This window comes from Neopsephotus bourkii, unplaced genomic scaffold (assembly GCF_033783945.1).
Source record: "Neopsephotus bourkii isolate Nb327-2 ecotype Australia unplaced genomic scaffold, CSIRO-AGI_Nbou_v1 NB_659, whole genome shotgun sequence".
NCBI classification, from domain to species: Eukaryota; Metazoa; Chordata; class Aves; order Psittaciformes; family Psittacidae; genus Neopsephotus; species Neopsephotus bourkii.
In genome coordinates this window covers 1,386,403-1,409,732 of record NW_026901158.1, presented here as the reverse complement: position 1 = coordinate 1,409,732, position 23,330 = coordinate 1,386,403, and the positions used below count along the sequence as shown (strand labels likewise).

General features: G+C 45.7%; 1 protein-coding gene across 4 annotated transcripts in view; it reads right to left on the bottom strand.

The window, feature by feature from the left end:
• Nucleotides 1-22,788, bottom strand: part of CCDC187 (coiled-coil domain containing 187) — a 39,473-nt gene extending 16,685 nt beyond the window's left edge. For 3 of the 4 annotated variants that reach the window (XM_061352431.1, XM_061352433.1, XM_061352434.1), the window contains exons 1-11: nucleotides 22,533-22,788; nucleotides 21,351-21,394; nucleotides 20,494-20,587; nucleotides 18,266-18,861; nucleotides 16,380-16,478; nucleotides 12,933-13,678; nucleotides 12,648-12,739; nucleotides 11,717-12,195; nucleotides 11,025-11,124; nucleotides 6,699-6,883; nucleotides 278-384 (exon numbers count right to left, since the gene is read on the bottom strand). In XM_061352431.1, the coding sequence (XP_061208415.1) occupies nucleotides 278-384; nucleotides 6,699-6,883; nucleotides 11,025-11,124; nucleotides 11,717-12,195; nucleotides 12,648-12,739; nucleotides 12,933-13,678; nucleotides 16,380-16,478; nucleotides 18,266-18,776 (2,319 nt within the window). In that variant the 5' untranslated portion in view covers nucleotides 18,777-18,861; nucleotides 20,494-20,587; nucleotides 21,351-21,394; nucleotides 22,533-22,788. The remainder of the gene's footprint in view (nucleotides 1-277; nucleotides 385-6,698; nucleotides 6,884-11,024; nucleotides 11,125-11,716; nucleotides 12,196-12,647; nucleotides 12,740-12,932; nucleotides 13,679-16,379; nucleotides 16,479-18,265; nucleotides 18,862-20,493; nucleotides 20,588-21,350; nucleotides 21,395-22,532) is intronic. The other variant, XM_061352432.1, reaches the window with a different exon arrangement.
• Between the last annotated feature and the right edge of the window lie 542 nt (nucleotides 22,789-23,330).

The following is a 23,330-nucleotide window of genomic DNA, read 5'->3' as shown; positions in this document are numbered from 1 at the left end:
CTGGGGAGCAAAGGGCAGCAAACTCCAAGAGAAGGCAGCCCTGGCATTGCACAGCAATGCATTCTTACCCACCAGTGCTAGAGTAGGACCTCCAAATAGCAGTTTAAGGCTAACACCTCCCCTTTACAGGTACCTGAGCTTTATAAACCTGATGCAGTCAGCTGATGCCAACTGATTATATCCTAAACACATGTGGATTAGGGGAGAGCTAGCACCTTTTTACGTGGGACAGCAGAACTTGCATTGCTCTGCTTGTTGCATCTGTTGCTTACTGTACCTTCAGTTTGTGAGCCAGCAGGAGGGAGGTTCGCCTCAAATAATCCAGGTGGCTCCTGTGTTTCTTTTCCAGTTCTGTGCAGCCAGGGTGTCCATCACCTGCAGGAGCTTGGGAAACAGATGATAACAGTCACCACTTCTTAATTTAACAAATCTGTGCTCTGTTTAATGAGTGCTAGCTGGATAAAATGTCAGAGTTAACCAGAGGGAGGCAGTGGAATCAAATTCCTTCAGGCTTCAGTTGCTGCCCTGAAACAGTTTCTGCACTGTCCAAGTCCTTTGGGATTAAAGCACTTGCTAAGTGTTTTGTCAGGAGGGCTGACTTACTGGGTCACCACTGACACCCACAGACCTTGTAACTGATCTAACAGCATTGTGTTATTTTCAGTGTGGTCCCAGAACACTTCTCAGCACTCTGCTGAATTTCTGGCCTGACTGTACTTCTCAAAACATTCCTGAGTCCTAATACATGGACATAAACAGGCAACCACCAAAAGGGGAAAGGTGGATGTGTACATTGTTCCTAAGTGCATTTTCCTTTTGAATCCTCCCTGGGCCTATTTTTGGAAGCCTCCCAAATCTGCCTTTATTCCCAGAATAACTTTCCTGCATGCATTTATTTCTTGTAACATATCTGAAAAAGGAAAATGTCTCTACCTACGTCCTGTCAAGAAATCTGTTAGCATAAAGTCCTGCAAGTACTGAGGAGAGGGGAAGAGGCAGGACTCAAGAGGGCCTATGTCAGGAATTTGAAGCAGTGGGGAGTAATTCCTGTTCTAAGCCTGAAGTTCAGAGCATAAGTTATTGCCACTCTTACTATTCCCACTGCTCCCTCACTGCATCAAGACCAGGCACACTAGTTACAGAAGAAGAAAAGCTTCTCAACCTGGTCACTTCTTTGGGAGCTCCAGTAGCATCACTGGAGCTCCCAAAGCTCCCCTCCATCTTGCAGCTTGTCCCTGTACAGGGTCCCACTGGATTTCTCTCTTTTGTCACAGGGTAAAACAAACCTATGAAAAAACCTTTCAGTTTAAGTGGGGAAAAGAACTCTTGTTCCGCGTGCTCCTATTTCACTGCTGCTTCCTTACTGTAACTCTCCTGTCTGTTACAGTACAAGTGATGTAATGTTTACCAGTGATATGGTTTTGGCTGCTTTGAGCTCCTCAGATGAATTGCTAAGCTTATGCAAACAGGTTGCATGTTTACTCTGTGCTGTGCCACTGTCACAGCAACCAGAGCCATAAATGAATTGAAATGTGGGTCATAAATAGAAATAGGTTTGACTTGGAAACTTGAGATAAAATCTGTATCCCCATCCAGATTGTCTGAATTCAAATTACCCCAAGCCTCAGGATAAGCCCATGACAGGCAAGGTTTGCATTTGCTGTAAATACTGAAGGATCTTGAACATGGAAGGAGCAGAGACATAGGCTTCTTTGCATGCCAGGATGCTTTTTGTTTTTACGTGGATGTAAGTGAAATAAAATGTTAATGCTTTAAGCCTGGTGCAGATTTTCTATTAGAATGCTGCTGTGTTTTTATAAACAGCTTGATTGCAAAAGTCACCTCTGACTGTTACCATGGAGCTTTTTCTTAACCCTCTACTTTTCAGAATTAGGAGACTGGATGAAAATCTCATCTTTTACTTCAGTGATGCATAGGTCCTGGTTCTGGAGGGTTGTTTGCAAGGGCAAAATCACAATGAATTACCTAGAAATCATATGCCAAATAAATAGGTCATCCTTTTTAAAAGAGCCTTGGTTTTCCTCAATTTTGAGGACTGATTCAGACTCTTTAATGCATATGCTTACCAGAGATGACTTTGTGACATGGTATATTTAGGAAAATCCTGTGGATGAAAGAGCTGTAGTTTCTACAGGGAAGTTTTATTGCTGGTTTTAAGCAAAGTAATAGAAAAAAGGCTAGAAAAAATAAAGTGAAGAGCTCTTCAGTGGGTATGCAGACAGCTCATCACTTTCAAAGCCAGTTGAGGAAGCCTCCTTCAGACCTAACAAATAAGGTCATTTTGTAAAGAAAAAAACTACAGGCTAAACTTACTGATGTCAAGTTGTCTGAATAGCTTTTAATGCTAATATGTGGGCCATTGTGAAGCATGGTAATCTACTAGGATAGAGCTTAAAACTGGCAAGTGTTTTCAGTTTGTGCCTCAAACTAAACAATGTTATTGTTGTTCTGCTCAAAGTCTGACCAGTGGCACTAATATCAAAGTGAGTAAGAAGTTTGCTGTGGCCTGTGTTCACTCCTTTTGAACATAATTTTCCTAATTGTGGCTATTTGCAGATGCATTTCTTGTGCTGCAACACCCAGCATTAAAGAAAATACCATCTGGCTAAACTTCACGTCCTCCTGCTCTATGATGAATGGGGTTTCTGCATCCCCAGATAGCTTCAATGTACACACACTCAGTCTTTCAAAAAATGCCATTTATTAAATCACTTTCCGCTGCACCTGCAGAATCTCAGCAAAGCCCTGTAGAATCTGTGACATATAATTAAGAAAGCTGGGCTAAAAGTCTCATTTTTCTAATCACTTGAAGCCAGGCAGAAGCACTTAACTGCTCCTTTACTCAAGGACAGATTTTCCTCTTTCTGCCCATGTCAGCAATCAGTCCAAATCAGTTATTACCAAAATACATACTTGCAGCTTCAGATGTAAGCACAACTTTGACTACATTGCCTGGAATTGTTTGCAGATGGGGTGTAGACAGTCCTGAAATGCTACTGTGAGAGGGAGCAACAGATCCAGAAGGAGTTGACCTGTTTGATACCCAGGTCAGGGCAATCCTTCCCTTCTCCAGAGTTACTGTGCTAGCTCAATTGCATTATTGCAAAGGGAAGGGAAGGGATGGGTGAAAAAACACCCAGGCATTTCAGTACCTTGTTAGCATGCAGGAACTGAGCTGTAGTGATGACAGGTAAGTGGAGACACAGAAGAGAGGTTTGCTAACCCCTGGTCACAGCTGAGATTTGCAGCTCATGTGACAAGAATGGCAGTTTGACCCTTCTTCAGCAAGATCTGTGGGCCAAGAGCAATCCCTAAGCAAGAGACTCTATACTTGAAAGCTTTGCTCATTTACTCAGGGAAATCAATGGGCTGCATTCTTGAGTACCTCAGAGAATCTGTATCTCCATGCCTGCCAAATCAGTTTCTTCTCTATAAATACATCTGGCATCCCGCTTGTCACTGAAGACTAGTTGCTTGCTAAACAAGGGGATTAATGTAGCCTGTGCTGCTCCTGTCCTCTGCAGGTTTTTTACATCTAAATCCTCTGGTGCGGAGGGTTGGCCAGAGTTCAGCTGTCAACCAGATGTTGCAGCACATGGCAATACCTCACCCTGCTGCTGCCCCTTCCACGTGTGGCACATCACACACAGAGCAGCAGAGCAGCTCTTGCTGCAGGCTAGCAGGAGGGAGCTGGGCTCACATCTGGACCTAAACAGAACTCTGAATTTCCATGGAAAGTTCTTTCTATTGCCTCAACCCACTGCATCTGCAGTATGGATATCACAGCCCCAGCCTGTATGGCAAAGCAACACCTGACTGTCCAGAGGAAGAAATCGTGTGTGTTCACATGCTGTGCAGTGGTATTTCACAAGGAACAAGACACAAGTAGCATGGAAAGGACAAAGTCCTGAATCTGATGCACACCCAGGCTACAGGATGATTTATCAGCAGGCAATGCAGACTCTGTGGGGATGGAAAGAAACTAGTTCAGAGGGAGAAAACTAGTATCAAAGGAAGTGAGAGCAATTCTCCTGAGCCATTCTCTTGTTGCCTGCCACAGTGCCAAGAAGCTTCAACACTGCCATTGCTGCAGGCTGCTTGAGAGGTGCTTGGAGGCTGCTGATGGAGCTCACTGCAGCACCAGGCAGAAACTTCATAACATACAAAAGCCAGTGTAGGATTTTGAAGCGAAACACGAGTCATTGTCTTCTTATCTCAGCACTATCCATCAGCGGACAATTAGCTGAAACCAGGCTCTTACACTGCCCTGATTCCACCAATTTAATCGTTTCTCTCTGCTAGAAGCAAGAAGGAAGCTCCCTCTAGTGATGTGAGAGAATATCTCAATCCGCAGTGGAGGGGAAAGGTGTTACATAGAAATATATTTTCTTCGTAATCAGGTTAAAATTCTGCATTTAAAGAACAATGAAGACCACCCCATTTGCTTTCCTATTGCAAGTTACTTCAAACCAGTTGCCATGCTTAAACTTCCACTGTTAGAAAATACTTCTTTTTAACAATTAACTTCAGACCTTGTTCTCTCTCAAATACAGAAAAGGAAACACAAGTCTGGCCCATGAAATGAGCTTTCTGGCTCATTTAGTCCCATCACAAGGCTGTAGCAAGGGGCACAAGCAAAATGTTTTTCTTTTAGATCACCAACTTCCCTTATTTAATAGCAATAGGGGAACTGGGGACTTCCCTTGCAGCATCAAGGAAAGTACACCTCATCTCCTCATCTCCCTGGGGAAGAGACCTGGTGGCCTGGCAGGAATGATGGAAAGATTTTATGTAGTGGTGTCTCTGAGGCAAGCAGAACGTGCAAACCGCTTCCTCACCAGCTCACTTGGTTATAGCAGGTTTTGTGCTGAACTGGTTTGAGATGCACATAGGAGCTGTGTGAAATACTTCCCAGTGATGCCTGTGGAGCCAATTTGGGTTCATCACAGGTGTGCTTAGAGCAGTTGCAATTCTGGAGTTTATACTGGCTGTGTTTAGAAAGAGAACGGAACAGTTCAGACAGGTCACTGTCTTACTCCAGGCAGCAAAGTTAGAAATACGTTGTGAATATCTGCTTCTTACACCCTGCTTTGTTATGGTTGAAAATGAAATTTGTTATTTTGTCAAGTGTGTTTACTACAGAATATTTTTCATGTCTTTGGCTCAGCAAGCAGGTGATGTGGGTACTTTTTAAAAGTAGATATTTATGTTCTGCAGCAGTTGTATAATTGCACATCATTATGCTGCGTGTGCACAGTGACTTCTGTGTTCACACAGAACACAGTCAACTGCCGGTGCGACGCCTCAAGCAAACAATACAGGCTTGTGTCTGAATGCCCTTTCCCTGCTAAGAGTGGCGAACAGATCCACTTGTGACCCATATTTCAAACCCACATTGTCTTCAGAATGACAGTTCTGTGCCTCATCTGCAGCAGTGTGGCCCAGAGTGGACCTGCTGGCTCACAGTCAAACCATGGGCTGAAGCTTCAGTGCTGTCAGCGCCTGCAAACACTCAGAGAAGGTTCAGGCCTCTCCTGGCATAGACACAAGGCAGCAGTTCCTATTGTTCCTGTAGTGAATAGTAGATGGCAGGGACTTTTTGCCAAATAGCTTCCAGAATTGGGGCCCTTAGTTATTAATATTAAACAAATACAATGTCTTTTGCTTGTGGTAAACACTTCAGACAACAGACTCACTGTCCAATCATGTGAGCTGCCCTCCCAGCCCCTGGGGGTTGGGCAGAAGCCTAGTAAACAATGCTGGCATCAACACCACCTCAAAATCCAATATTAAGTATGAAGTTTTGTGGGGAAAACAATGAAGAATCCTTAATAAGAGCAAAGGCTTTTTGTAAGTACCCTCTTTGAGGAAAGGTTATCTGATCCTGTTCTTTTGTCTCAGAAAAGCCCTTAAAACAATGCGCCATCTGCTCTGTTTGGTGGAAGCCAGCAGAGATCTCTTCAGACAGAGGAGGCTCATGGTGCTGTTTGCCATTTAACCCTTTCGGCCACAAACTTTCCCTTGTTTCCAGGCAAACGTTTGTTGGGGTAGAAGAGGCAAAGCCCTGCAGTCACCCTGTCTTGCCCAGCCCTCCAGGGTCCTTGAACACATCTCTCCATCAGCCTGCATCCTTTGCTAGCCCCTGTAAATGTGCCTTGATGTTTCTTGCTGCCCAACTAGGATAATACCCCACACTTATGTGATGTGGCAATTATGAAGAATTCATTGCAAGGCTCTGGGAGACCTTCAAATGAAGCTGAAAATGTCTCCAACCTAAAAAAGTGTTTGTTCCATCTGGGGCTGTCTATGGCTGTCATGGTGTAACTCAGCATGGGAGCAACCTGTGAGGTTGTCCCTCTGCTGCAGTCACACTGGTGTGACAGCAAAAGGACTTCTATTGTGTTTTTTAGTGGGCTGTAATCAAATTGATCTTGAATGTTGAGGGAACATCCTTCACCTTTGAAGTCTGGAACATAAAATCATAGAATCAACTAGATTGACATGACCTGGCTACTTGAAATTCTCCCTCACCCCAGAAGTATTTTCAGTTCTAGTCAGAGCCATTAGCAGGAATTCTCTTACAATGAAGGACTATTAATTCTTTAGCAATGGCATAAGTACCTTGGGAGGGCACTGGATAACCACCACACCCTACACTTTGGGAAATGCCACCTTACCATGGTCCTGCTCACAGCTGCCATGAGCCTCAGCTCCAGCACTCAGAGGGGAGGAGAGCTGCAATCCCCGGCTGTGCCGTGTCCTCAGGCTCTCTCCAGGAGACCCATTGGCAGCTTCCTCTGGATCCTGACCGTTAGGCTCCCACCAGCAGTGATTCCTCTGAGCTGTGAGTTCTCTCTGTGAACTGTGCCAAGGTACCAACAGTTACTTGGAGAGTTTTTAAGATAGTGCATGTGTGTAAGCAGTCTTTTGAAGTAAAATACTGTTATTTTATCCAAGCTATTATTTATTGCATTTTGTTAAATTGAAACAAAAGGCTCAATGTAACGTCATAGTGTAGCTTGATGTCGTCAGTACAGGTAGCACTTGTCTTTACTACTGTAATTACTGCTCTGAAAGGGCTTGATAGTTTTCCACCTGATGGCAAACAGAAACAACAACCTTGCAGTTCTGAAGCTGAATTTATGAGGCTTCATCATACAATCTGTGCCATGCCAAGACTTGGTTGCACAATCTGGGTCTGAACCTTGGCAAAGCTCTCTGAAATCTTTCAGAAACACAGAATACCAGTCTCTGTTCCATGTTCCTGGGGCTCGTGCTGAGCATGGCTGTGACCCAGGGCTGTGATTTGCTGTTGATGTACATACTGTAATATTTCACAACAGTGTCAGCAATAAGTCCCACTGTCCTGACAAAGATCCCAGCAACTGGTTTTGTTTTATTTTGATCTCTAACTCTCTGAGCTTAACTAAAAAGATTAGGAAGAAAGGTGTGAAATGGGCATTTACTGATCAAGCCTCAGCTGAAGCACACTCAGGACACTGAGACACGCTGAAACAGTGACAGATGTTTTGTTTTTTATACAGAAAAATGAATGTGGAATATTTTTTTCAATCAGCAATCAGCTTAGGGAAATCTTATCTCGGTTTTCTCCTTAATAAGCTTTTCTTTGTTTTTCATGACCCAGAAACTACTAAAACAATTAGAACAGCTTCCACTAACACGTCTTGGATGTAGTCTTCTGAAAGTGGGAGCAAAGGTGGGTGAGAGGAAAAGAAAAAGAAAGGAGGTAAAAAGTAGTTCTAGTATTCACTGGGTAAAGGCACTGAGCATTATCACTGCTTTTGTGATGTAAGAGGATTTTAGCCAATGCCACTGTTTCCTTTGGCTCTTGAGAAATGCCCACTTCTTTTGGAGACTGATGCAGAGGTCCAAATCCAGCCCTGCCAGTTTCCTGGGAAGGCTACTGCCAACACCAGTGGAAGTCAATGCAGATTCTACAGACGGTATTGGGATTACACAGGAGCAGCCAGCAACCCCTCTCCTCCAGGCACAACCAGCTCTATGGCAGGCATAAACCACCACAATTCCCAGAAGAGGCTCTTTGGATTTGGCTAAAAAGCATTACTAGGTCCATGCTGGGAGGCAGACTTGATAAATAACCACTGTCTCTAAGGAATGTAACAGAAGCCACTTGTATAGGTGACTGCAGCAAAGTGGGGATGAAATTATACACGCATTTACTGGTGGTTTGAAGAATTCCCATCAGTGAATCATTTGCATTAGCAACACATCTCCATCAGCCACCCTGCAGCCAGCAGAGCAGCCGTGCATGAAATGGGAACATTTCTCATGGAAAGAGGCACCTGCAGGCGTTCTTGCATGAACATGAGTCACTGTTTTCACAGCTATAATTAAACATGTAAACAGAAACCTCTGCTGTTGAAACGGGCTGTGGTAAGATGATGATGATCAAGAGCTGGTTTTGTAACCAGCAGGGTTTGTGTTTGTGACTGAGGCCAGCAAACCGTCAGCTTTTCACAGGTGGCTTTGTTCGGATGAACTCTTGAAGAGAGTATCTGTTGTGGCCAGCTGTAGACACATAACTCATTGTCACTGGTAGCAACAGCAGAAGTCAGAGCACGGGACCAATTCAGCTGCTTTTACTTCACATTTTCTAACCCAGCTCTGGCTACACTGGTGAAACAGGCACAGGTTACTGAGCGCTAAGAACATGGCACTGTCCCTGCCTGTTAGCACAGTCTTGTAAAGGTGAAGAACAGGCTTCCTTCAGTCCCCTGGTGGAGTTCTCTTGGTGCTGGATGATGGGAGCTTCATGCTGTCCTTTCTGGCTGTGATGCCCACCCATGTGTAAGGACTTCACCCACTTTTGCTTCCCATGAGTGAATGTGCAGGACTCAGGACTACGTCCAAAGTGAGAATCTAGATCATGTGCAAATAAAAACCAATTCATAGAGGGGCTTTTATGCTGAACCTTTGTATTATCTACTTTACCAGTAACTAAGAAAGGGTTAGACACAGGGTGATCTTTCTTTTATATCATCCCCTTACTGCCACTCCCTGCTGCATCAGAGGGGCCCTCAACCCACAGGGAGATCAATCTGGAATAGTTCACAATACAGCAACACTTTCCACTTCTAATCTCTAAATACAGTGATATTTTATCTGCAAGTAGCTCTCCTCGTCTTTTGAAATAGCACTTGCAACAGGGCTGTGATTTATTGTTTGAGAGGCTTTATCGGTGGGTTTTGTGTGATGCTCTGAGGACTTTGACTCAAACACATGGCGCTTCACTTTCTCACTGATTGCATTGTTCAGGAGATCAGCACAATCTGTCTTATTTCTGCTTTGATGCTTGTTCATTACAGCTGAGGGGCTGTTCCCAGCGGGGCCTTACAGGGGTTCTGCACCACCTTCCATCCATTACTGTGAATTAGAGTTGCCTGTAAACATGCGCATCAAGGCAAGAGTAATGGATCGGCCATGCTCCCTACCCCACTGAGGGGCAGCACAGGCACAGCTCCGACTCTTCACTGAACTCAGAGAGTGACAAGTGCTCCAGTTTTATACAGTTGCCATCTTCTGTGACAAAACAGCTCTATAATCCTTGCAAATGATCTCTTGGGGCAGAAACCAGCCCAACCATTGGGAATGTGGCAGTTGCACACAAAGAACAGGGTTAACTCAGGAACTCCAATAATCATTTGTCATAATTTTTTTAAGCTGAGCTCTCTGCACTTATTGCTCCAATTTTCATTTTGCTCTTGTTTATTTTGCACTGTAAAGCTCTAAACAATCTTCTGTAGTAGAATGCTGTGCCTTGAGTCCCACCTTCAGTTAAAAACTGATCTTCTTTCCCAGTCGGGCTTTGTGCAGGCCAGCAGATCCTGGGCTGGGATCCCCACAGCAACTCATCCTTCTCCCTGAACAGGAACATGGGGAAGCAGAGGCCAGTTTGCTGCACATGAGTCCTTTCTTCGGCAATACCTGTCCAGGTCAGACTTTATCTTCCAGGGCTTGGGGGATCTATTCTCTAAGGGAAGAGCTCTTGGCAGGTGCATGGCCCCGGCTTTGCTCTTCACTGTGGCTGGATGGGGGCACAGGCTGAGCCGTGGTGATTGTCTCTCCATGGTCCTTCTGCCACCAGAGACAACCCACCTGGGGCTGATACATGAGTAGGTGTTTGCTCTTTAAGACCAGAAGGATTTCTGCTCATTGCCATCTACATTAAACGTTTCATTAACGTAGGCTGCTGAAACCAACCTGTGTTAGCACAGTCCTTTTCCTCTAAATTTCCTGCTTCAAAACCCATTTTCCATAACAATGACAATGTGTCCTGTTCAAGGAAACACAATGTTTGTGAGGAGGTGTTGCTCCACATACACACAACCAGTAGAGGCGGAGTGAGCAGAATCCTTCACCCCATTTCAGAGCACAGTGAGTGAAAACAATTGCTAAAAATGAATGTATAGTATTCGGTTGATTAAACCACTGCAGTCCCGCGCGAGGAGGAGACCAGCGGAGGTTTAACTAGGTACTCGTGAAGATAACCCGTTGACTCTGCTGGCAGTGCCACCTGGTGGGACATCGCGGGCTTAGGGGAGCTCCGCGGGCGAGGAGGGGCGCGCAGGGCTGCTGCCTCCTCCTGGCGGGCAGCGCTGACCCCAGCCCGTCCCCATCGGTGCTGCCGCCGCTCCAGGAGGGCAGAGCCTCGGCTGCAGGGGTTGGGGAGCGCTGCCCCCCTGCTCCCCGCCTCCTCCCGTTGCGGGGAGGCTGCCCCTGCGGCAACCCCCCCCTGTAGCGGAGATCCATCTGTCCAAAAACCCCGGGTGAACCTCTCCCATCGACCTTCCGCAAACAGGTGGCTCCCTCTTTCAATACATCTTGTGTCAAAAACTGCCTACTTGGCGATTCTCCAGGTACGGAGCAAAGAGGAGGCTGGCTCCGTGCTGAATTGGTGCCATTTATTTTAACTACGTGCATGGGGGGTGCATTTAGAGAATAATATATGCAGATTTGTTTACCTTCTAGAGAGGAATCTGTGAGATGGAGTGGCTGGGCCAGTTATGGGCTTTCCATGCAATAGGCTTGTGTCCACCTCGGGGCCCTTATTCGCAGCAAAACCTTTTAAAAAGACAAATGAACACATTTAATAAATATGCTCTTGGTAGAAATGAAATGGCCCAGCTTTGGCATCTGTTTTCTGCCTACTTATGTGTGAGCACTTAACTTCCATATAGCTCTTTGCACCCACAGGTCTCTAAGTACACGAGGTTAGGTTAATAATTCCTTTCTCTACCCCCCCCTCCCCCCCCGGAAAGCCTCAGCACCAGAAGGTGAAGTGATATGTCCAAAATCAGTGGCAAAGCTACAGATAAAATGCAGAGATGTAGCTTCACAGGTGCAATGAGAGGAGAAGAAAGTACTCAGATTATTTGTAAGTTAGATCTGAGCTGAGCAGGGAACAAGCCTGCAAGCACTCAAGGATCCATGACTGCTCATTCTGAGGACCCACTGCTCAGGGATTTGCCAGGACACAACTCTTCCAATAGCCAAAGGGAAGTGAGGCTTAAATACTGCTCTGTAGCTTTGGAACACTTGGGCATCTAAGCCCACTAGGTCAAGGAGCAGCTATTTCCATCTGGCTGTCCAGGGATGTTGCTTCCACCAGTGCTACCCCCAAGGCTAATCCTGCCTAGTCCTTGAAATTGCCTACCTGATGGCACAGCTGATGCGTCAGGATCTGGGGCATCCAAAAGCATTTGTATGGTCATTGTCCTGTCTTGCTCATCCTTGAAGGTGTCAGGTTCTGGGACAGAAGTCTCATTGTAAAGGTCCAGATTTTTCTCTGATAATGTTTTGCCAGTGGAGTCTTGAGTCCAGCTCACTGCATTCAGTCTCTTAGTTGCCACCTCAATCTTCTCTGAAAGTTCCTTAGACAGACTATGTATGACTTTCACTCGTTCCTGTTTACTTCTGTATGGAGAAAGACCAGAAGTCAAGTTCTTGGAATAAGGTTTTGTATCTTCCTGAGGAAGGAAGAAGCTCAGAGGATGTATGCGCGAGGCTAGGGGAGAGCAGTCCCTCGAGTCTTCATGTTTTAGAGGACTGACAAACCAGCACTTGGACTCTGGTGTTGCTGGAGAAGCTGATGCCTCTCTGGTTTTAGGTGACTGAACTGCTTTTAGTTGACTCCTGTTTAAACAAAAAGGAGAAATACCATGCTGTAAGGACAAAGTAACAGTAACTTTCTGCCCAGACCAGTATCTTCAGATAAAGCACTCCACAATAGAAAGAGTTCTCTGCCAACAGATACCTTTGCCAAATTATGGATTCAGGATGGAGCATGAACTGCTGACAGATGAGGTGAAGAATCAGCCACGGGCTAGCGAGGAATAATCATTATGTAAAAATAAATAACATAGAAGCAAGCTGAAAAGTTTGCCTCAACCTGCAGAGCCAGAGCACTGCTGTCCCGCTGCGCTCCAAAGCACTCCTGGCTGCTCCCTGACCAGGGTGCAGCGAGGCTGGTTTACAGTGAGGTATCGCATTGCTCCATCACTTTATATAGTTTACAACAGAATAATGTGAAAAGGCTGCAGAGTGCTGAGAAAGAGGCTTTCAAAGATGCTTTTTATGTCTAGTACCTGCTTGTGTGGTCTTCACTTAATAGAGTCCAGGATGTTTTATCTACCCAGGCCATGAAACTCCTCTCTGGAATGCCACCAGTGGTTTGCTCCTGAAACAGAAGTTACCATTAGTGTAAGCATCAAACACATGTGCAATACAAGGGTAATATTTGGCTTTTGTTCCAGTTAATAATTGGATCATGCAACTATACAGATACTTTGAAGCACTTGCAAGAAGTGTTTCATCTGCTGTACTTATCGAGGTGTGAGGGGTTTCAGTTCCCAAAACCAATGATGACTTACTCTTTCACGTTTACCCTGAGGACTCCCTTTTGCAGATGCTGTTTTACCCATGAGCTTCTGCATCTGGTCAGAACATGTTTTCCTTCCTACAGCTTCTCTCTGTTTCCTGTATACTTCCTGCAACCTCTTATTTCTCAGCTCTGTGGCCTGCACCAAGGACTTCTTCTCTTCCAGGCTTTTTTTCTTTCTTTCTTCCTTCTTTTTATACATAAACTCCTGAATAATTTCAGGGCTGTAGGGGTGAGGTTTCTTAATGTTCACCCTCCTTTTTGAGGGGTGTTTTAGGTTTTCTTTCTTAGACTCTTTCTGTGCAGGGCTGCTTGAGCCTTTCTGTCTCTGAGGAGATGCACTTTTTCCGCTGCTGCTGTTTCCTGAGCTTCTGGGCTTGGCTCCATCTTTCATTGCTGAAGAGTGTATCTTTTCCCCACTGAAGGCAGACAGAGCTGTGCCCTGAAGTCCAGGTGAAGGAGAATGGATCCCCAGGTATCTTTGCAGAGCTTCCACCTTTCCTTTTGCAGTGTCCTGGTGGAGCCTTGTGTGTCTATGCTCATTGTGACACTGGCTTTGCAAGTGCAGGCTCCTGAGTATTTGCTTTGTATCCTTGGTTGGTGCCTTGCTGGGGGTAGTTGCTGTGGTCTGCTCTTCAGCTGTGCTCCTCAGGTTTGGAAAGGTAGGGGGTGGGCCAAGCAGCTTCCTAGCTAACTTCTGACCTTCTCTCCAGGCAGAAGCACCAGGCAGCTTCGCACCTGAAACAGGGGATTTGTATTTAATTGTTAAACTCTCACGTGTTCTTTGTAAGGAGGTTGCAACTCTAGTGCGTCTTTTTAATGAGGAGTTTGCAAGATCTAAAAGGTTTCAGTCAGGGCAGGTTTTACAAAAAGAGTTGATGCTTGGATAAGAAGAAGGTTTTAAAGCACTCCAGCTGTGGAGGCTGTTACTCTGCTCCCATCTGTTCACCGGCTGACAGAGAGCTGGTTCATGAATCAGATGAGGGCAGCACATGAAGGTTCAGTGATTTCTGAAGGCTGTACCATTACCATTATAAATTATACAATTTAGCACTTGTAGCCTGTCCACACAGTTGTTACAAGTTTTACTCAGAAACCGTTGACCCCCCACAGTCCTCAGGAGTACCTCAGGACTCAGAAGAGGTAGGGACATCAACCTGAGGGTGCCTGAGAGCATCCTTCCCTGATGGCAGCCACAGACTGCTGGTCCTTACTGGGTATATGTGATTACTCCAAACTTGCTGGAGTAAACTAAATCATTTTGAAACTGGTGAGAATCAGCAGGATGCAGTGGGGAAGAATCAATGAACACAGGATGAGGGACAACGTATAATGCGAAAATGAATGATGCAGCATGCAGCACAAACAAATTTTTCCTGCTTAATAGGTGGTGTCACATAATAGACAACATTTATCACTGTTTTGCTTCAGCATTTCAGACTGCATTCGCAGCATGCCAACACTTGCACTAGCATAATCATGTATTTATTGCAAACACTTTGCCAGTTGTAGGTCACTAGACAGGTACTTGTTGTTTGGGGTTTGCATGGAAATTCTCCCCATTGAAAATATTCAAGCTTATTTTTTACAGAAGAGACTTTACTCTTAAATCGATACTGGCCTCAGTTCAAAGATGTGGTTCGGTACTGAGTCACCAAGTCAGGCTTTTCTACCTTCTGCTCAGTAAACTTGTCCATGAGCTGAGCTGTGTGCAGCACCTCTAAGAATCACCTGCTGAACACAGAACAGCTTCAGAGACTGATTGGTCAGTGGGATCATCTCGAGATCCCCGTTGCTTGGAGTAAGGCAGCATCTCAGCCAACAGCCCTGGGATCTGGACCATGGCCCCTGACAGAGTCACGGCTGCTCACAGCAGCAGGATTGGCAGCAGAATCTGAGATGCTCTGAGCACATCTTGATAGTGCAGTTTAGGTTGTATCACAAGGGGAATGAAGGTTTTAAGACAAGGAAGAGCTTCACTCTGTGCACCTGAGGTCACTCCCTATGATCATGTGGATTTACTCTGGAACCCTTCAGAGGACTTATACACTAGATCTGTGTCTGACAGCAGGAACTATGGATGGAATTGCCAGAATCTGATGGGCTGAGGAAGGCTGAGACCCATCAGTGTCTTCAGTGAACACCTTGCTCTATTACTTTGGTTTCTAGTTTAGCTGTATGAAAGATGCAGGAAGTGCTTATTTTGCATGCTGTCTGAGCTTCCCTGAATGCAGATCTCACAATCTTCACTTCCCCATGTTGTCTGATTCCAATTAAATCTTTTTTATCTACACAGTGTTTATTAACTACAGAAACTCCTTTGCTAAAGTTCAAGAGCAGCTGCATTTCTGATGCAAACAGTCGCTAGAAGAGCATCTTTTGATTTTAATATTCCTCTGGGGGGATTTCTACCTATGAACAGATGAATATTTTATAGCTGTTGTGACTTAATTTTTTGTTAACTGCAGCAAATTTCTAATTCATCAAATTCCTGAGTGCTCTGGCTCTGACCCCTGCCCCTCATTCATCTCCTCTAGCCCTGCCTTGGCTCTTGCACTGACATAAACTAATAGCCAATAAAGACACCATGACACTGGCAGTTACAATGATGAATGCTTCATGTGCCATGCTCTTATTATGACCCTCTCTCAGAGGAAGATGGAGCCATTTTTCAAACAATCCATTAAAACAAAAAAAAAAAAAAAAAAGAGAAGGGAGAGGAAATTATTACATATTTCATGCATTTTAAATCATCTTTAGGTAGTTGAGCACATGGTGCCACTGTGTTCATAATTTCAACTGCATGGGGTTTTTTCTTTCTGGTTCACACAGGTTACATAGCTGGTACCTTGGCTGGTGTAAAACACAGCAGCTTTGAGGGAGCAGCACCCATAGCACTTCCACTACTTGCCCGATTCCCCACAAAGTTTGAACACAACCATTTCCTGTGTAAAGTAATAGCATTTAATGGGTAAATCACTCCAGTAATTCAAACGTACAGTTAGCATACTGGTCAAAGAAACCTGAGAACGTGGGACTGGGACCACTGCTTCCTGCTGTTGACTTTGCAGTAAGGCTGTGAATAATTAATCTGACTACTTTGATTTAATCCTTATTTTGCAGGCCAGGAAATCCCTGCATTTTGAGGGCACTCTTAATTCATTGGGGAACACAGAACTGAATATTGATGGGGCAGTCACAGCTTCTCTGGTCAACCTGTGCCAGGGCCTCACCACCCTCACAGGAAAGAACCACCATAAGCTTCAGTGGTTTTCTTTGTTACATGTTTGGTATAACTTGGCTCTGGTCCTTGACCGTGGATCCTAGGGTTTGGTTTAACACCCAGCTAAAGATTTTGGCAGGTGGGTGCCCAAATGACACTGACCTCCAGCAGTTTGGTGCATCAGTCCATGTAATTGCTCATGATTTTCCCCCTTACCTTTACCCTTTGCTGCTCTCTCCAGTCCAGAGGACTTAGGGGAAGGCTCCCTCTGTCTTTTTGTTTGAACTCTCCGTGCTGAGCTTCTCTCTCTTCGGTCTTTAATCAGAAGGGGGGGGAAAAAGCACAGGAAAGAATTAATGTGCACCTAAAATCGAACTTCAGACACAACTGCTGTCACCACCAAACCAAACTCAGTTTCGTTCACTTGGAACACAAAAGTGAGAGTCTCTTTAATGACACTGGTCACCAAACTCTGTGGTGCTACAGATGTCCTGGCAAAGCAAACACTAGCCTGGTTACATCCCTGGGGTTACTTCTGTGACCCTGTCTGCATGTACAACAGTGAACGGTGCAGATGGAACCCAACTGGCAATGTGGGTGCAGTGGGACACCTTCTCCTCATGTCTCCCTGAAGATCCAGACTAACCTTCTGTGCAGAGTACACAAACCCTGTATGCTAGAGCAAGGTGCAGGTAACAAACTGTTAGGATGCAGCATTGCCAGCCTGGATCTGGGGAGCATTTTTATAACGCCTCCCTTGTCCAGGGATGCCAAATTCTTCCCTGCCTGGTATTCTGTGCTCTTCATCAGATGAGGAGAGAGCAAACCCAAGTTCACAGCACTAAAACTTGGACAAACAGATATTTGAGACGTGTTAGGCTACCAGGAGCAGTGCAAACACCGGTATCTGATAGCACCAAGTTCCTGTATGTGTGAAGAGCAGGAGCAGGTTTCCCAGGCCAGACCTGGGAAATACCTGGCAAAGCAGCTGGGACACACTTTTCATGGTGGAGTCACACAAACTGAACTGTGCCTGAACTGAGCACCTGGAGCTGTTAGTGTGCTGCCTTTGCTCTGCAGATGAAATTGTTTTCTTGGTACTTCTCTAACTCAGTTATGTAAAATGACCCTGGTTAAACCTAGACTAAAGCAGCCTTCCCCAAGGGTACGTTGGAAAGAGGCTCAGTGGGGATTGCAGCTTTGGCTGCTGGGCATTGGGGGTGTGTGTGTGTAAGTGCACACTGGTGACAGAAAGCACTGCCTGAGTCAGCTGAAAGGGGGAGATGGCAGCACAGACCTGCACTCCCATAGACCCACCAAATACCTTCAGACACCACTGTAACTTGGAGCAAATCTAAGGGAAATGCCTGTGGAAGGTGGTGCTGTGTGACAGGGATCATAATGCCCAATGAATTAACACTAATGCTATTACAGCAACAAGATTTGTTATGCACGGCTTTGCAGCTCGTCCTCTCTAGTCTAATACACCAGCAGTAATCCCCTGCTGACAGGACAGCCCTTGCTATCGAGTCTGCATGTTACTCCCAGCAATCTCAGACCTTAAATCACTCTAAACTGAAGTGACAGCTGTAGATGGATGCTCCCTCAGGCCCAAACTTAGCAGCAAAGCAGGATGAGGAAGTCTAATAATATTTGTTTTCAGAGCCACACAATTTCCACTGAATGAACTGTTAAATCCACTCTAATGCCTCTGAACTACACAATTCCTGCTTTAAATACCTGTGATGCCTCTCCACACTACTGTGCTGCCTTTGGTATTTCATGCTTGATATAGAATATATATTTGCAACTAATTTTTTTCCTATTTTGTGGAAAGAGATGTATACATTTGTGTATTCGGGGGAGTAAATCCAGTGGAGGAGCACATCCAGGAATCAAGTTCATAGCTATAGAGCAAAGTGGTTCACAGCTCCCCCAGGGGCTGCCAAGAGTAAATGAATTTATCATGTGAACATGTTGCTGCCCAGCATACACCAAAGCGTGGGGTGGGAGCTGTGGGGTCAGTTATTCAGCTGTGCCAAAGCACTACAGGGTAATACACAGCTTCAGCCTTTCTCCATAGGTGCCACACTGCTACTGACCTCTGTGAGCTGGAGCAGGAGGAGCAGACATCACTTGGCACACCTTTCTCTTCAGGCCTCTTTTTCGCAGTGGCTCTTCAGCATAGGCAGAAACCAGGCACTTCTCCTGCAATGCTGCTTCCTGCTTTTGCTTCTGCTCCTGGATCCTCTTCTTGAGTTGCTCTAACTTGTTCTGGGGTGATTTTTTCCACAAGTTTTCTGGCTTCTCAGCACTGGGCTTGCTGCCTGATGGAAGGTGGCATGCAGGAAGCAGGACATTGTTCCTGCTGCCACACTGGACAGCTGAGCATGGACTGCTCCTTGCAGGGCACTGAGGTGGGTGACACAGAGAGCAGGGAGATGTTTTCTTTTGTACTGTGTGACCTCCTGAATCTGTCTGCTCCCTGAAATGGTCCCTTCTTGGTCTGAACAAGCTCTTTGCAGAAGACCATGTCCCAGCTGTGCCTTCAGCATCCATATCCTCCCCAGCAGAGCTGCAAGGTGCTGAGCTTGAGTCCTCCCTGGGGGTCATTCTGGATGGGCCAGAGCTCACAGAAGGGCTCTCAAGGAAACAGATCTGTGACCGAGCAGGGCAGAGAGCAACACAGCTTCCCTTTCTTAAGAAAAGAGAAAACCAAGACTGAATAGGTAGGGTGTATTATTAAATTGATCAATATGCTGCTGATATGAATGGCAGCTGAGCTTCTACAGCATATTGTGATGGTGATCTCAGTGTCTTCACGGGATCAGCACTTCAGCAGTTGCCAGCAGTTTGGCAAACAGCTAACACTGGGAAAGCACAAAGCAAACCGTGGTTTGATAAGTTATTGCAGGCACTGGCAGATAGATTAACCCAGAGGATTGGTGTCAATGGGCTTGATCCTCTGGCTCGTTGGCCAGCATTGCCAAGGGGACACTGGAGACTTTTCCTTTCTTCTAATAAATAGGAAGGTGCTAAACTTTTGAAATTCTGGGATGCAGGACTTCAGGAAATCCCTTTAGGTGCCTTCACCTCTTCATCCCCTAAGTGCTGAACACTGAGGTGATTATTTACCTGTAGGCTGGAGGAATCTCATTGCTTTTCTCATTCAAAGCTGTTTCATCTTTGTTCCTCTCGCCATCTGCAGCATAGCAAAATTATGTAAATGTCCAAAATATTCCTTAACCATTAAATTAAAATGGTTGTTTCCACTGGGGACTATCCCCAACCAAATGGCCCTTTGGAAACTTGGGTACGATTTCATTCCTACTTGGTAAAGAGCCTGCCAGCACTGCAGTTCTGGGAGAGAAGAGTGAGAGTTCAGTCTCTGGTGTAGAAATCCCTGTGCACACTGCCTCTATGTCACCCAGTCCTGCAGGTCAGACCCAGTGTTTGATTACTAGCACGGAGCTATTGGTTAGTACCTTGCACAGAAACCCATGCTACCTTTAGCATCCTGTGTCCCAGCTGTTTGGGTACCCTGGGTGTTAAAGTGTGTCCCACCAGGTCACATTGTGCCCTTGTCACTTAAACCCAGTGGCAAGCATCCAACTCCTCTTTCCTTTCCTGATTCAAATGGCTTGGGAGCAAGAAAAGAGATTCCCATGTGAAACCACAGGCTCCAGCAAAGCTTCTGGCAGATGTACTCGACACACTTCTCTTGCTCTCCTTGTTACCCAGAGCAGGGCCCAGGCAGTGAGCCATGTGAGTGTACCAGGAGCATGGTACAAAGCTCTGTTGCTCTGGAGGGAAGAGCATCCATACATATCAAAGCCTGGCAGTTTAAACTGTTCCCACTCAATAACCAGCTCACAAATAAATACCCAACACATGCAAAAATAACAAGTGAAACCTATTCTTGTCATTAAAGAGTCTTCTGGAATCTGGTTAAATTTCCTGCTTTTTTCTTATCCCACTTTGTCTCTTAGAGATGAATTTAAACACATTTTGTATTTCCTGTGACAGTGAACTAAGCCTGCTGTATTTACATCACTTCAGTTAACTCTAAGAAAAAAACCCTAAGGACAAGCATAAGTAGCTTTTGCTCTGCTGTAGCTGGTGGGTAATAATGCTGCATCTTTGCTTGAGCTCTTTCCAGCAAGGGACCCCTCATGCACTGTGATCTTCCTCTGGGAATATTAGGAAGCTGATGAAAATATGCTCTTCCCTCAGTAAAGAGGGGCTTTCACTATCTCTTGTCACCTTCCCTTCCCTCTGGCACCAAAGCAGTCCCCCTGTCCCAGCAGTTTTCCAGTAACTCAGGACTCACCAAAGCTTTCTCCATGCCAAAGCTTTCTCCTGGCTGCCTGGGATTTGGCACATCTCCATGTCTGATGATAGAATTTGTTTTCAATCTTTTGTAGCTGTGAAAAGACAGATTTTTCTTTTGAAGGGAGACATATGTTTTATTTCTGTGGTCCCTTTGCTGGCACACGCTACTGCTCTGATTAATTTTGCAGCTCCTAGTGACTCTGTAAATACTGGCATGTCTGAGCATGTTCCATGTGGGATTTCCTACCGTTGGAAAGAGCGCAATTCACTGCGAAGGTGAGAGGTGAAATAATCTCTCTCCATTATGTACACTCTGCAGGTATGTGTGCCTCAGATTTGTACCAGAACTGCTCTGATGTTAAACCCAGCATTAAACTGGAAGTAACCCCAGCCGACAGCAACTCCAGCAGCACGATACCAGTGTCATGCAGCTGGGTACCATTGTGCATTCATCCAAGCAAGTCCTCTGTCAGGACTGCAGCTGCTGGGGCTGACAGAAACATTATTATGTTTCCTACTAAGAGGCCAGTAGGACAGGAGAGTTCAGAGGATGTCTCAGCTCAGTGAGTGTCAGCTATTGCTCTGCTCAGGGCTTCAACCACAAGCAAGGCAAACCTCGACCTGTCTTTGTCAATAACATGGAAGAGTGTTATGAAATTGGGTAAGACTTTTTGCTCTTCCCCTTACCCTTTTTCTGTCACTTAGTATATGAGTAAAGAGGTTGTATGTTCCTTGCAAAAGAACAAACTGAATGGCAAGTTTACATCCATGAAAGAAAACTCTGTGGAGATGATGCACAGGCAGGTAACAGAGAGTGATAAAGGTGACAGCAAGTGTTCCTCAAAACACACATACCACTGCTTTGGCTTCCTGGAGACTCTTCCAAGCCAAGGCCACATCTGCAGAAGCAAGAGACCAAAGACATGTTTTAGCATCAGTTCTCACATATCTTTGCTATAGGCAATTTCCCCTCATGCCCAAGCCAGAACTGATTATAGAGCTGGTGGCTGAAATGCAGAACTGCTCCTGAAAACTCTCTGCACTGCTTTTATATACAGCTTGTTTCCAATGTGTGCTTGGTTCTGGCAGAGCTGATGCTCTTGGAGCTATGTTAGTGCTTATTCAGCAAACTCCTCACTGCTATTAGCTGGCTAGTCCTATTTGGTAGTAGTTACCTTAAAACCACCCACACAGGATAATGTCTGAGAGTAAAAATCTTTGTGTCTCTTACAGAAAAACCAAAGGAACACATCAGATACAGAGAAGGTCTTGATGGGAACTTATTACATACAATGAGTAGTAACTGAATCTTGATAACTTCAGGCTGGGGAAGATTCACAGAGCAAGTTTCTGTAGAAAGCAGTGTGAAATGGGGAGTTTTGGTGTTGCTGTAAGAGCCACAAACACTGTTACAAAACCATCCAGCACTCTCCAGACTTCAAAAGAGTTGTTCCATTGTGTCTGAAAAATCCAGATTAAACCAAGTGCTAAATTCTTTCAATAGTGATAAATCCTCAGTTTAAAATCAAGTTACCCAAATCTGCTATGACCACACAGAGGAAAATGGCAGCTCATTGCCCATGTACCAGCTGGAGGAACTGATTCCTCAGATGCAAACCAGTGCCCCATCTTTCAGCTGTGCTAGAGGTCTGCTTCCTTGATACCCATGTTTGAAATAGCCATGCAAAAAGACTGGTCATTGTTGCCTTTGGAGAACAGCTGAGGGCATTTTATGCCTATAAATATATACCTTTTCTCATCTACCATTGCTGACTGCCCATAAAGCCCCTTCACCGTTCACGTCTGTGGTGTTTGTGAATGTGACCTGTTGTTACTTCTCAGCCTTGTGATGGAGCTTGGGGAGAGACAGGGATTTGACCCATTGGTAAATGTCCTGCTCTGGGTCAATGCACTTGAGGAGCTGCCTTGGGAGCTCGGGAGTCTAATGCACTCCCTTGAGGCAATGTCTGACTGATCAGAGAGTCAAAAAGTCAGCTCCATCCCATGTCACCCTGTTACTGCCCGGTTAACACTTACCTTTTGAAGTGTCATCCATGCGTTGAACAAAGTCTTCACTTAAGAGCTGTGCAAAGTCACATAGAGAAGCACTTCAGAGACGATCTGTGGGAGGGCTACAGTCTTTCTATGCTGGCTAATTTCAGGAGTCGCTTCCAAAGGGAGGTGTGAGCAAGATCTGAGCACTGAACATCCCATTTACTGCTCCTTCCCTGGACTGAACCATCCACAGGCACCAGCTCCCTGGTACCAGCTGGAAACACAAAAGTTCATACAAGACAAGTCCCTGCCCATAAGTGCTGGGAGGAGCAGGATGATGTCCAGAGGAGTCCCACAAGCCCAGGAGAACATCAACCATCACCACACCTTTGTTTGAGCCCCTCTGTGCAGAGCAAGAGCAACAACAGGTCAGGGAGAGGCTGTTGTGAGCAGAGGAGAAAACAAACAGCAACAAGAGGAGCCTGAGCACCCAGCTCAGCTTGCAAACATGCAGCAAGGTGCCAGCAGCTCTCTTGACAAGCCCTTGAGTCCTCTCCAGGGTGTCTGGCATCCTGGACATGGCTGCTGTTAGGGCTGGCTGGCTGCAAAGGAGAGGAGAGGGCAGCAGAGGAGCAGCGTGACCAGCCTGGGGCCTGGGTGGAAGCAGCTCTGAGGTTCTGGGATGGAGAGAGGGTACGGTGCAGAGCAGGAGAGACACCAGACCTGCCCGAGTCCTCGCTGCAGAGCACCTCTTGTCCCAAGGCACCTCTCCTCACACCTCCCAGTGTGGGCTCCTCCTGCCTTTGGTCCTGCTCTCAGCAGCACTCAGTCACACCTGGA